Raw genomic sequence first — 12,360 nt, 5'->3', positions numbered from 1 at the left:
AGCACATAAACCATGCAACACTGCATCACAACCTCACCAGGTTCAAGGACATAGAGGCACCCACCCAGCAGGCGGGTGTAGTGTACCGCATTGGCTGTTTGGATTGTGATGCAGATTACATAGGAGAAACACAGAAGAAACTCACCACTAGAATTGAAGAACATAAGCGGGCAGTTAAACGGAAAGATGCAGCCTCAGCACTATAAACACATGAACGAATTACAACACAACATTGACTGGGAAGGAGCCACAGTGGTACATAGAGACAACTCAAAGAAAAGGAGATTATTCTTAGAAGCGTGGACGACAAAAGAAGTTAGCGTAAACAGGTGCATAGACTTAAATCCAATATACCTGGGCGCTAGAAACACAAAGACAGACGCAACATAAAGTGGCTTCATTTTAAACTACGTGAGTGAGAGAGGACAAGGTGAACAAAAGTCACAGTGTGGGTGAACAAGTTTTAATTTATTTCCTTTGCGTGCAAGTGCGTAGTGCACTTTCAATTGTTGCACAAGTGGCATTTTATTTTATTTTATTTTATTTTATTTTATTTTATTGCATTTTATTTTATTGTATTTTATCTTACTTTATTTTATTGTATTGTATTTGTTTCCTTTGCGTGCAAGTGCGTAGTGCACTTTCAATTGTTGCACAAGTGGCGTTTTATTTTATTTTATCTCATTTTTTTTGTAATTTATTTTACTTTATTGTATTTTATTTTATTGTACTATATCTATTCTTTGTCAAATTAAATGTATGCACAATTGGGTATGTAAGGTGGTCCAGTCGTCCGGTACTCGTAGCGACTGGAAGAGGAGGGGGACCCGGACAGCTTCGGCAGTGCGGAATACCTCTCCCAATTCCAACCACGGACAGTATAACAAGCTCATTTGAGCACTGTATATTTTCACACCCCTGAAGACGGTCCTAGGACTAGGACCGAAACGTCGGGCATTAAACTTCCCACTTTGAGTCTGGTGTTTACGCTTCTCCCCCTTTCAATATATATATATATATATATGTGTGTGTAAATGAAGTTTTACATGATTATGTGCTAGAGTATACACACACAAATATATATTACATATATATATATACATGTATTATATATATATATACATGTATATATATGTAATATATATATATTTGTGTGTGTATACTCTAGCACATAATCATGTAAAGCTTCATTTACATCTTTCTTTTTACATGATTATGTGCTAGAGTATACACACACAAATATATATATATATATATATATATATATATATTACATATATACACAGTACATGTATATATATGTAATATATATATATTTGTGTGTGCATACTCTAGCACATAATCATGTAAAGCTTCATTTACATCTTTCTGTTCACTGCTGTACCTCTTCCTTTATTCTGGTAACGGGGTGCTAACGGAGTTAAAATTGTGTATGTAATTACGATATATAGTTATGAAATTCTTGCAAATCAACCCTTCAGACCCCGAATGGTGATCTTAATGCGTTATAACGTTTAGTTTGACAGCTTAGACCATGAACTTCTTCCTGACAAAGGGCAACTTTTTTTCGGCTCATCTAAGTGTCTCCCAATAACATTGTCTTCTAAAGGGTGTCCCTTATCACGATGGCAGACATAAAAAGGCTCAGGTCTCTCTAAAATGAGAGTGAGAGAAAGAGGGGAAGAGGGCAAAGGGGGAGATTGAGGGGAGAAGGGGGCAAAGGGGGAGAGAGAGAGGGAAGGGGGCAAAGGGGGAGAGAGAGGGGAAGGGGGCAGAGGGAGAGAGAGAGAGAGGGGAAGAGGGCGAAGGGGGAGAGAGAGAGGTGAAGGGGCAAAGGGGGAGAGAGAGGGGGAAAATTAAACATGCTCTGTAATCTGATACGAGCTTATTTCGCAGATTATCTACAGGATTATCCATTTGACACTGCTCAGTAAAAACTGAATATCCTCCATTTCTAAAGTCTCTTGTTTGAGGAACGATGGCCAGAAGGAAGAAGCTCTCTATAGGTCCTTCTTCGGCAAGGAGAGGGACACGAAGTTCCTCGAGGATAAAAAACTCTCAGGACGTTCTCGAGGAACCATCTGCTGTGTCTCGGGAGGCGGCGGTTTCGCATGCCAGCAGTTCGGCAACGTGTCTGCCACTGCTGGAGTTCGATGATGACCGTGCAACTCGTAACGAAGAACCTCTCGTTACCTCTGCTGCACTCGAGGTCGGGACTAGTGGTGAACAACGCCCTCGAACAGAAAGCGATGTCTCAACATCACCGGCCGGGGCTGGAAAAAACCTCAAGCCGTCGTTTCCCTTTCCTTCTGATCATCCTATATCATCTCCCATTCAGGGCATCGGCCTATCCTGTTCTTCCCTTCCCAGGAACTTAACCCGATCTCCTACCCATGCTGCTCTATCCACGCCGTCTCCTGCACACACACAGATTCCTGCGCACACAGAGATTCCTGTGTCAGTTTTTTCAACTGGTAATCCCAAGGAATGTCTTACTTTCAGTAACAATGTGGTGGTATCTACCGTTGACACTCCCATCTCAACATCCTCTGCCATCTCTGGAAACAACGACTCTGGAGTATTCTTCTTTAAAAACGAAATTTCAGCATTACCTTACATCAGCGACAGCATCCCCATCTCAGCACCCATGGATGCTAATATCTCCCAGCAACCTGTGGATGACTCTTCCGCACCTTTCCTCAGTAGGGTTGAGATGCTCTGGTCTCCACAAGGAGTAAACAAAGCTGGAGAACTTCGTCATGGGTTGCAGTTCCCCCTATCACCCCTTGTCATGTCGAGCGTCTCTACAGCATCCCCTAGGAGAAGTGATAGTTCCACATCACTCTTCGCTAGTCCTGATGTCCGTATGTTATCTGCCATTGGCGTGAATGTCTGGATACCGTCTCCCAACGGGTCTGAAATCTCCGTATCATCTCCCATTAACAGTCATGTTTCCACGCCTTTGGTTGCGTCTCCTTACATTTCCATGCCGTCTCCCATCAGTGGTGACATTTCTAATCCAACAGGTGTTGGCACTGACATGTGTACATCGTCTCAAGTCAACACTGGTATTCCTGAGATGTCTCCCGTAAATGACATCAATGGAACATCTTATACTGAGAATCCTTTGAAGTTCCCTGATGATGATAACTCCGCGGCATTTTCAACTAACACTGATATCTCCACACATTTGTTCACATGCGGCGAACTTTCTGCACGAGCTATTAGCACTAACACACCATTTCCCATTGACGATGACGTCTCTGGAATATCTCCAAAGGGTAATATTGATGACGCCATCTTTGATAGATCTTGCAGAGATAATTTCATCCACGTACCTTCTTCGGTTGACGCTGTAACTTACAATCTTTCTTCGGACACTACTGTTGCCATCTCCACAAAATTTGAGGTGACTGGTGCAGATGACCACGCAGCCACTTCTACCCAACTTTTAACTCCTGCACCCAATGCCATCCTTAACCCAATCCCTCCACATTCTATCTCGGCGCGTGACTCGTCATTTCCACTTTCTTCCACAAATGTCATCACAGCCCCATCCCTGCAGCGTGACACAGCCCCGCAGGTAGCTGTATCAACTGGTCTCCATTCCAGTTCATCTTCGCAGCAGCCTAACTCGTGTTATTTGTTCCAGCAAAATCCTGCACCACACTTCACATTTGCAAAAAAGGAAGATATCCCCGTAACAACTTCGCGGAGCAATACTATTTCTGATCAACCCTTTGTCAGTCAGTGTGGTATTGTACACCCGTCGAACGGCAGTAGTCTCTCTGTAGTCTCCCTTGCAGAAGAGACCTTTTCTAACTCGAGGGTCCACGACTCCTCTAAAATATCTAGTGTTTATGTTTCGGGCCCTTCACCTTATGTCACCATTGGTGGTTCCGCTCAAACTTCCCAAAGTAGCTTTCATACAGCAAGATCTTCACAAAATCCAAAAAGGGCTAACTCCCTGGAGTCTTTAGACAACCCTGCATCGTCTCTTTGGTCTTCATGTAATGTTGTACAATCGTCATTTAGTAGTGCAGTCCTTAAACAACAACTAGCAGATACTGTCGTTCCTGAATCTTGTACCTACAGTGTTGGCTGTAAATCTTCCTCACCACTTTGTGATGTTCTTACTTCGACAGTCAAAGGGGTAGTCAATAAAGGATCTTCAAACTGTATTTGTGTTGGGCAAAAACAATTCAAAAGGACTGATCGTGAACCAGTTTCTGTAGAATCCGCCACCGCTGTTTCTTCTGCATCTCTGACTATAGTCACTAAATCTGTTTACGTTGTTCCCGATTTGCAACCCAATATCCCTGTGTTACTGTGCATCCAGTTGTGGCTGGATTCGAATTCAAACGATGATGACCACCCTGACCCTTATCACGGCGGCCAAATCTCAATCTCTCTCCCACAGCTTTTCGATACCGACGATTCTGTACCCAACCTTATCGAAATTACTCTTTTCGAACCCACATTGGTCAGTCATTCTACTCCAGAAACGTCTCCTATTAGTGCTATCCCATGCATTGGTCTGAAATCAAGCCCATCTCTACACTTAAATGACCAAGACTTGCTTCCTTCTATCAACAATATTCTTGGTTCTTCCTCCAACATATCTAATTCAATATTGACGTTATCCCCAAATAAGAAGCTAATCGCTTCTGAAAATAACAGAGACATCTTTTCACAAAAATATGTTGCTCCTGAATTATCTTTTACCGGTAACGAGCGATCTGATCTAACTCCATCCGGTGTGCCTGTTGAGGAAGTATCTGTAAGTTGTGACTTTGCCACCGAAAATCTCCTGACGAGTACTGCAGTGTGTGATTCTTCTGTGAAGACCAATGTCTCTACAGCGCATAACGTCGCCTTCACCGATACCACAACATTATCCCAAGATCCCTCTGTCACTGAATCGACTTCCACCGACACAAACGTTTCAATGTCTCTTTCTTTAGGAGGAAATCTCTCTCAGCCATTTCCAATAGATACCGATCCTATGTTTTGTTCGAATGAAAAGAATGACCATGTGCTGTCTGTAACTAATTCTAATGTCTCTAAACTGCCTCCATATGAAAATAATGTCTGTAAGTTGTTTCCGTTGGAAACAGATATACCTATGCCCTTTGCATACGAAGATGTTGGTTTTCTATCTCCATGTGTAACCGATAGTTCTCTACCATCTGCACTCACAGTAGCAGTCTCTACGTCATCTTCGATACCATCCTTGTTTAATATACCTCACCCTGCCACATCATCATCCGGTAATGATATCCAAGAGCTACTCCTTTCAAATCCGGAAACCACACCCCCACCAGTGCATGACATTCCAATGCACTGTAGCACTGAGACTTTTATCGAACATTCGTATGCCTTTCCTCTCCCTGCTTCATCAACCAAGGAAGATGAGACGATAGAATTATTCTCATCGCATTTGACAGTACCACACATAAACCTAGACAATGAACCATCATCTCAGTTACACATACCAGAGAGTCACGGTATCTGTAGTAGTTCTGTTGATATCTCGCTGTCAGATCCTTCACGCCAAGATTCCTTGAAAGAGACCTTGGCAACGCATTCTGCAACGCGAGTTGCGACCCCCTATCCTTTGCGGACACCGCGTGCCATATCTGATCCGTACACATCTCTAAAACCCATGACGGATTTGCGACCCAGAAGTTTTTGTCACGCGACAGACACACCCAGTCAAAACGTAGACCCTGCATGTCTCTCTTCAGGATCTTGGATAGCAGATACTTCTTTTCTTCAGGGGTCGTCCATTGCATTCCCTTCAAATGAAACTTCCAAAGCTTTTATATCACACAACTCACCTCCAAAACCCTCTTTTGACGAAATTCTTGATGGGCTCTCATTTCTATTCACTACCGAGTGCCCGTCTGAACCTACAGACTTCTTGCACAACGAGCTCGCTCGTACTAATAATAGTGAAACCGCAGTGCTATCCGAAACCGTGAAATTCGGAGCTCAAACTGAAGACTCAATAAAAGAAAGCTGTGATACAAGTAACCCGGTTGTACAATCCAACAATACTAAACACTTATCTCCAACGAGTAAGTCTACCAAAGCAAAAATAGCAGTCCTAAATTTTCCAATAGTTTCCAAACTCGCGACAAATAATTCTATGCCTCGACATTCAACAGATGAATCATTCCTTGTTGCTAAACCATGTGATGATTCTACTCCTGAAAACTCACCATTAAAGAGGAGATCGGAAATTTTCGAGGCTCTCCGAAAGGGTGAGCCCCTTGAATCAACAACAATCTTGAACGAACAAACTAAGTCTCAAGGGAAGTCGCAACAAAAACCATCAAAAAAAGATAAGACTCCAAAAAGCGCTCCCCGCAACAAAACACTTCTGGCATCGTTTTCTCTTTCAGCTCAGCTTAAATCTAACTCGCATACAACCCAAAGCTGGCTCGAAAGTTGTACTGCGTCATCTGAATTCGAATCAGAATTTAACCTGACAGAATTTGATGTAATGAAACCATCTGACACCCAGGCATCAGGCACTGCAACCAAACGTGACAACAACAAGAAAGATAAGGTACTTTCTCCTCTGCCAGATCATTCGTCCAAATTTTGTACTAAACACACTATGCCTAGTTCACCACAATCAACGAAACCTGTATCACCTAAACAGGATGTGAAGACAAGATCACTTACAATGAAAACACCGCTAATCCAACTCCTATCTGAAACAAGTGATAAGTCAATATCGCAGGCTCCTAAATCAAGCGATAAGAATATTTCCCAAGATCCTAAGTCAAGTGGTAAGACTCCTAAATGTGAAGTTAAAGATGAAGAATCAAGTCTTGTTCCTTCAGATGGTCCATCAGACTTGAAATATATGGAAAAGGAACAAGTTCAATCGAAGCCTGTTCTAGTTGTTTCTGATATGTCATCAAATGCAAATCTAGACACTGACTCGAATTGTGATGCCCGTAACCCAAGTGGGTCTTCAGTAGCACCGCCGTCAAAATTGCGTCGAAAAAAATCACTCTCAGATGTATATAACGATATACGCCTGAGGATGAAACGTCCCAAATCCAAAACATCAAAATCAAAATCTTCACATCTCAGGAGCTTGCATGCCAAGTCCCTGCTGCCGCCTAAATATTCTAAATTCAAGATCTCCACACAGATTTTCAAGTCGAAATTACACAGACAACAAAGTCTATCAACCTCAACACCTGTAGATTCTGCTTTTCAATCCCAGACTGTCTTAAGTGTAGCAAATGAAAATGCTGTGCCCAAATGTGATGCACTCGAATTGAGTTCGTCACAAACTTCTCCTAAAGTTCCTGCGAATGATATAAATATGGCAGACACCCTTTTCTCAAAGAGAGAAACCTGCGATACTTCTTCAAATATTCGTCTCGAGTCTACAACCCTTTCACCCGATACTTCCGCTACATCTATGCTGCCGCCTGAAAATAGCGTTTCCTCGACACCATGTAAACAAATATCAGTTGAAATAAAATCACCTGAGTCCAGACCATCGTCGTCATCACATCTACATTCAGGTCTACCATCTACGCTACATATTTGTAAATCTCACACTCAGGAACACTCTCCATCACAGTCTTCAAAAAGATGGACCTGTAATCAAAAATCTTTTTCATTCAGTTCTCAAACTTCAAGACCACATATACAGAATTATTCTTTATCAAGCGAAGACAAGACACAAACTAAAGTTTGCTCTCCTCACATGTTAACTATGTCTCAACGCTTGACAACCGGGGCTAGTGATTCAGGATTGCAAATGGCCAATGAGGCAGAGATGCTTCATACAGAAGCAAAAAGAAAACCAAGTCGAAGATCCCAATGTTATTTCATGAACACTAAGGAAAGGGATAGATGTCGTCCAAGATGTAAGAGACAGAATCGTAGGCACGGAGGGCCAAACTACCGAACTACGCGGCCAAATACTGACAACAGCAGGAAGACTAATAAATACCGATTTAGGCAAAGAGCACATTTTCATAAACATGGAATACAGCCTTATGACAGAAACAGGACTAAAAGACCTTACAGGCGTTATACAAATTTAAATGAAAATGTAATGCCGCAACTTGACAACCATTATCAGAATGAACCACTTTTTGATCATGGCAATCACCTCTTTCAAGTCTACGAAGGGGAAGATTGGAGTCTGGACATGCATAGAGGGACAGTCAATAGGATTTGCACTATATGCAGCTCCTATTATAGAACTTTTGATAACGACCTTGTACTGTACTGTTACGTGTGTCGCGAAATGGTAATCAAAATAGCCTCTCGTTTGAGAGCCTGCATGTGTATCAGTTGCCTAGAACCCTTCGTCAGAGTTGTGGAGGAGGAGGAGGAGGAGGACGTATGCGCAGTGTGCTTGCAAAAGGGTGTCGTGCCCGTCTAGATGAGCTCCTTATGTAGCAACACTTTTGGTAACACTCAACTATAACATTTTATGCAGCGACGAAGTACTATATGTACATATCCTTGATTAAAATAGTTGGAGACACCAACAAGACAAAGGCAGTTCTTTAGGTAATCTTTGGATAGCTAAATATAAGAATATATACTTTTTCATATCGAAACCAAACCCTTTTAGTTCTGAATGAACAAGAGAAAAGAAGAACTTACAGAGTTGGAAAAAGTTAGAGTTGTTGTGTTGGAAATGGTGACTGACGTACTTAAGGTCAAAGATCCTTATAGAACACTAGGGATCTTCCCGAAGTTTATAATTTCTCCTTATCTCTACCGTTAGTCTGAGGGAAGTTTTTAGCAAAGAAATCATGTGATGATCCTCAAGGGTCTACAATGAAGAGGATTACCTGTGTCTGGTGTAAACATCTGGTAACAGTAGAACATTTACATGCAAGGTTCGTTGTTTTGCTTGTCGCATGGTCAACTACCATATAACACGAGGCAACGAAGCGCGTATTTCGGTGCCTGCCTTCCAGAAGTCGACACTAAACGTGATGACAGCTAGGTTTTGACTACTAGATAGCAAGGCAAGGCAGGGGACTGACTTCAACGTGGGGGTTCACATTTCGGTGCAAAATAATCTACTCTTTTTTAGACTGCTATAAACGGTACAATAGTTCCTGGCTCATTTAGCACTTGTGTTTCGTGTATGCATCCTCTAAATACAATCAAAAACCTTCCTAGTTTTTTCTTTATCCTGAAATCAGTCATTATTGTTTTTTTTTTCTTTTCGTCCGAGGGACAACCCCTCCATAAATAGATAAACAGTATAGTTAATTGATTAACGATTTATTTTATTTCCATTCCACCTAGCGATATCATATAATCGGGCGAAGAAGAACTACCAAACTCGAGTCGACATATTTGAAAAAACGACGACACGACGCCTGTAACGGTTTTGCTGACCTGAATTCATCGTCCTCATTACCGTGACGCATCATCATACATATTTAGCTGCAGAAACCGAATGGTACCCGGTGCACCGGCCTGGATAGATACCCACCCAGTACTATCAACCGGACGAAGAGGAAGGGTAATTCCTAATAAATGAAATTGATGCAAGATGATTGAAGGGAATATTCAATCCTTTAGATGTCTAGTGTACACACACGCGGACGCACGCATTTGGTGCAGGATGGAACATCTGACGTCTTCAGAGAACTCCCAAGGGACCCCCTATTGTGTTGGGCCTATCAGCGGTCATGTTCCAATCATAACTTACCCTACTCCTTGTAAACCATTCGATAGAGTCGCTGTTGATCTCTTTAAGTTATTACTTACACACAGCGGAAACCAATACCTATTTGTCTGTGTCGACTATTTTCACGATTTTGTATTCTTTCCCCCCTACCAGACAAGGCAACACAGCACGTAGGAAAGACCCTTATTGACAAACTCATATGCCCCTTCACTATACCCAAAACTCTGATTTCTGACAACGGGACTGAGTTCAACAATGAGATTCTTTCGCACATTTGTAATTACTTTCAAATCACAAAATGCAACACTACTGCTTATCACCCTAGTTCAAATGGCTTAGTTGAACGCCAGAATAGAAAGATTCTCAATGTTCTTCGACACCTTGCTTCTGATCTTCACCCTTCTTGGGATGAACATGTCCCCATGATTCAAGCTTGCATAGTTCCATTAACAGGTCAATATCGGAATCACCTCATTTTGTCCTCTTTGGCTCGGACAAAAGGCTCCCATATGACCTTCTTGTTTCAGAATTACCTCCCATTTACAATTTCAATGATTATGTCAAGGTCAAAGTAACAAATTTCAATAATCTTTTCAAAAGAATCCATAATACTCTTCATCTGACTAAGGACGAAATGGTCCGTCTGCATAACAAATCAGCCAGAGCTTGTACCTTTGAACTTGGAGACATTGTTTACACCCTCAACCACACCCCCACCTCGAAGCTCTCCCCTAAATTCTCTGGACCCTATCGTATCATTGGACATGAGTCAAAGAACAAAGTCAAAGCACTCAGGTTGCACGATCTTACAGAGACCGTATTGCACAAAGATCATATCAAAAGAGTCCTCGGTGGCCTCAACATAACAACTGTCGCTTCACAAGTTCACACTACCCCTATAATAGAGAACTATCACCAATCCTCTTAAACTCATTCTTCTATTCCCCTCCCCGTTACAATCTTCGCAGTAGAGCGAATGCTTCATAAGAGTACATGTTGCCTAGGTGAATGGAAATTATATCTACTTCCACATGCCCATACAATTAAGTCAATTTTATTTTAATCATTAGTATTTCCTGATGTCACCATTGTTACAACACTATGTGTATTTACCTTCATGTCAAAATTCTGCATAGGCCTCTTATCTTCCCTGAACATTAACCTCTCTGTGGTCAGTGAGTGTTAGCTAAGCCGAGCATCTGTTGCAAGATGATTGACGGGAATATTCAATCCTTTAGACGTCTAGCGTTCACACGCGCGCATTTGGTGCAGGATGGAACATCCAACGTCTTCAGAGAGCTCCCAAGGGACCCCCCCCCCATTGTGTTGGGCCTGACAGTGGTCATAAGGGCCAAGCACATTTGACCTCATAGCGGACATCTGGGCCGAGCAGCCGGGACACCTGTGTCCAACATTGCCAAACTGCAAAATCAGTATACGTCAAAAACATATTTCTTTTATGTGTTCCCTATTGTAAATAATCGACCAATGCATGAATACCTAGTGTCCATACTCAGTCCATGCATTACAAAGGATTACAAAGGAAAAGCATGCCGACAGGAGACTTTTTGGTCCATAACTAGGTCTGATGCAAAGAAAAAAAAATAATAATAGTAATAATAATAAATAAATAAATAAATAAATAAATAAATAAATAGAATAAATAAATAAACAAATAAATAAAAAATAAAAAAATATAATGAATAAATAAATGAATAAAATTAAATAAATAGAATAGAATAGAATAGAATAAAATAAGATAAATAAATAGATAAATAAAAAGGATAATGATAAGTTAATAAATAAGAATAAGTAAATAAATAAATAAACTTTATAATAATATAAATAATAATAAATAAAATAAGTAAATAAATAAATAGGTAAAGTTGAATAATAAACAAACAGGTAAATAGTAAATAATAATAAATTGACAGATAAATAATAATAAATGACACCCATGGTAATGATAATAAACAAACAGACAAATAATAACAAACAAATGAATAAATGATGTACAATAAATGGCAGACATTGCAGCATCTTGCTTAGGTGTTTATCTAAACGAATCTTAAAGCTTCGAACTGAACTACATTGCACTGCCTCTACAGGAAATTTATTCCATTCATTAACTACACGGTTGGCGAAGTTGTTTCTACCCACTTCCAAATTAAATCTATTTCCTGACAGTTTGAGACCATTATTTCTTGTCGGATTCTCATTCATTGTAGCGATAAAATTGTACATTGTAGCAATAGTAGAGAATAAATTGTTATAGCTAACTGTAGTGCCTGTAAATAGAACCATTGGCAACTGACCAAACTCTCATCAGGGTTGTTCTGGGAATGTAGCGCAGTCTACACGAGGAAATCAAAGCCAACAAACCATCACCTCATTTGTCTCGCCTCCAAACTCACTGTAGATCACAAACAACAAGTCTACAAAATTGTGTCTACAGTAAAGAAGTAACCTAGCAAGATTCCATAAAAGAAAGGAAAGATCTCCATGGAGGAGGTAAATAAGTTACAACACAAAACCGAAACCGAAAATAAAAATATAAAATAAAAACTTTAAATAGGAATTACGTAAATGCTGGCTGGGACTTATGGTCAAGTTGTGGAGGATTCTGCGACTTGCATTTCATCTCCACCTTGAATAATAATCTA

General features: G+C 40.8%; 1 protein-coding gene across 1 annotated transcript in view; it reads left to right on the top strand.

Moving 5' to 3' along the window:
- LOC143027110 (uncharacterized) overlaps nucleotides 1-9,150 on the top strand; it is a 14,626-nt gene extending 5,476 nt beyond the window's left edge. Inside the window, exon 2 of the mRNA XM_076188120.1 lies at nucleotides 1,897-9,150. Within this exon, the coding sequence (XP_076044235.1) occupies nucleotides 1,979-8,425 (6,447 nt within the window). The 5' untranslated portion in view covers nucleotides 1,897-1,978 and the 3' untranslated portion in view covers nucleotides 8,426-9,150. The remainder of the gene's footprint in view (nucleotides 1-1,896) is intronic.
- Nucleotides 9,151-12,360: the final 3,210 nt, after the last annotated feature.

Source organism: Oratosquilla oratoria, chromosome 7 (genome assembly GCF_046742065.1).
Source record: "Oratosquilla oratoria isolate Oo_2021 chromosome 7, ASM4674206v1, whole genome shotgun sequence".
Taxonomy (NCBI): domain Eukaryota; kingdom Metazoa; phylum Arthropoda; class Malacostraca; order Stomatopoda; family Squillidae; genus Oratosquilla; species Oratosquilla oratoria.
This window is presented reverse-complemented; position numbering and strand designations above follow the sequence as displayed.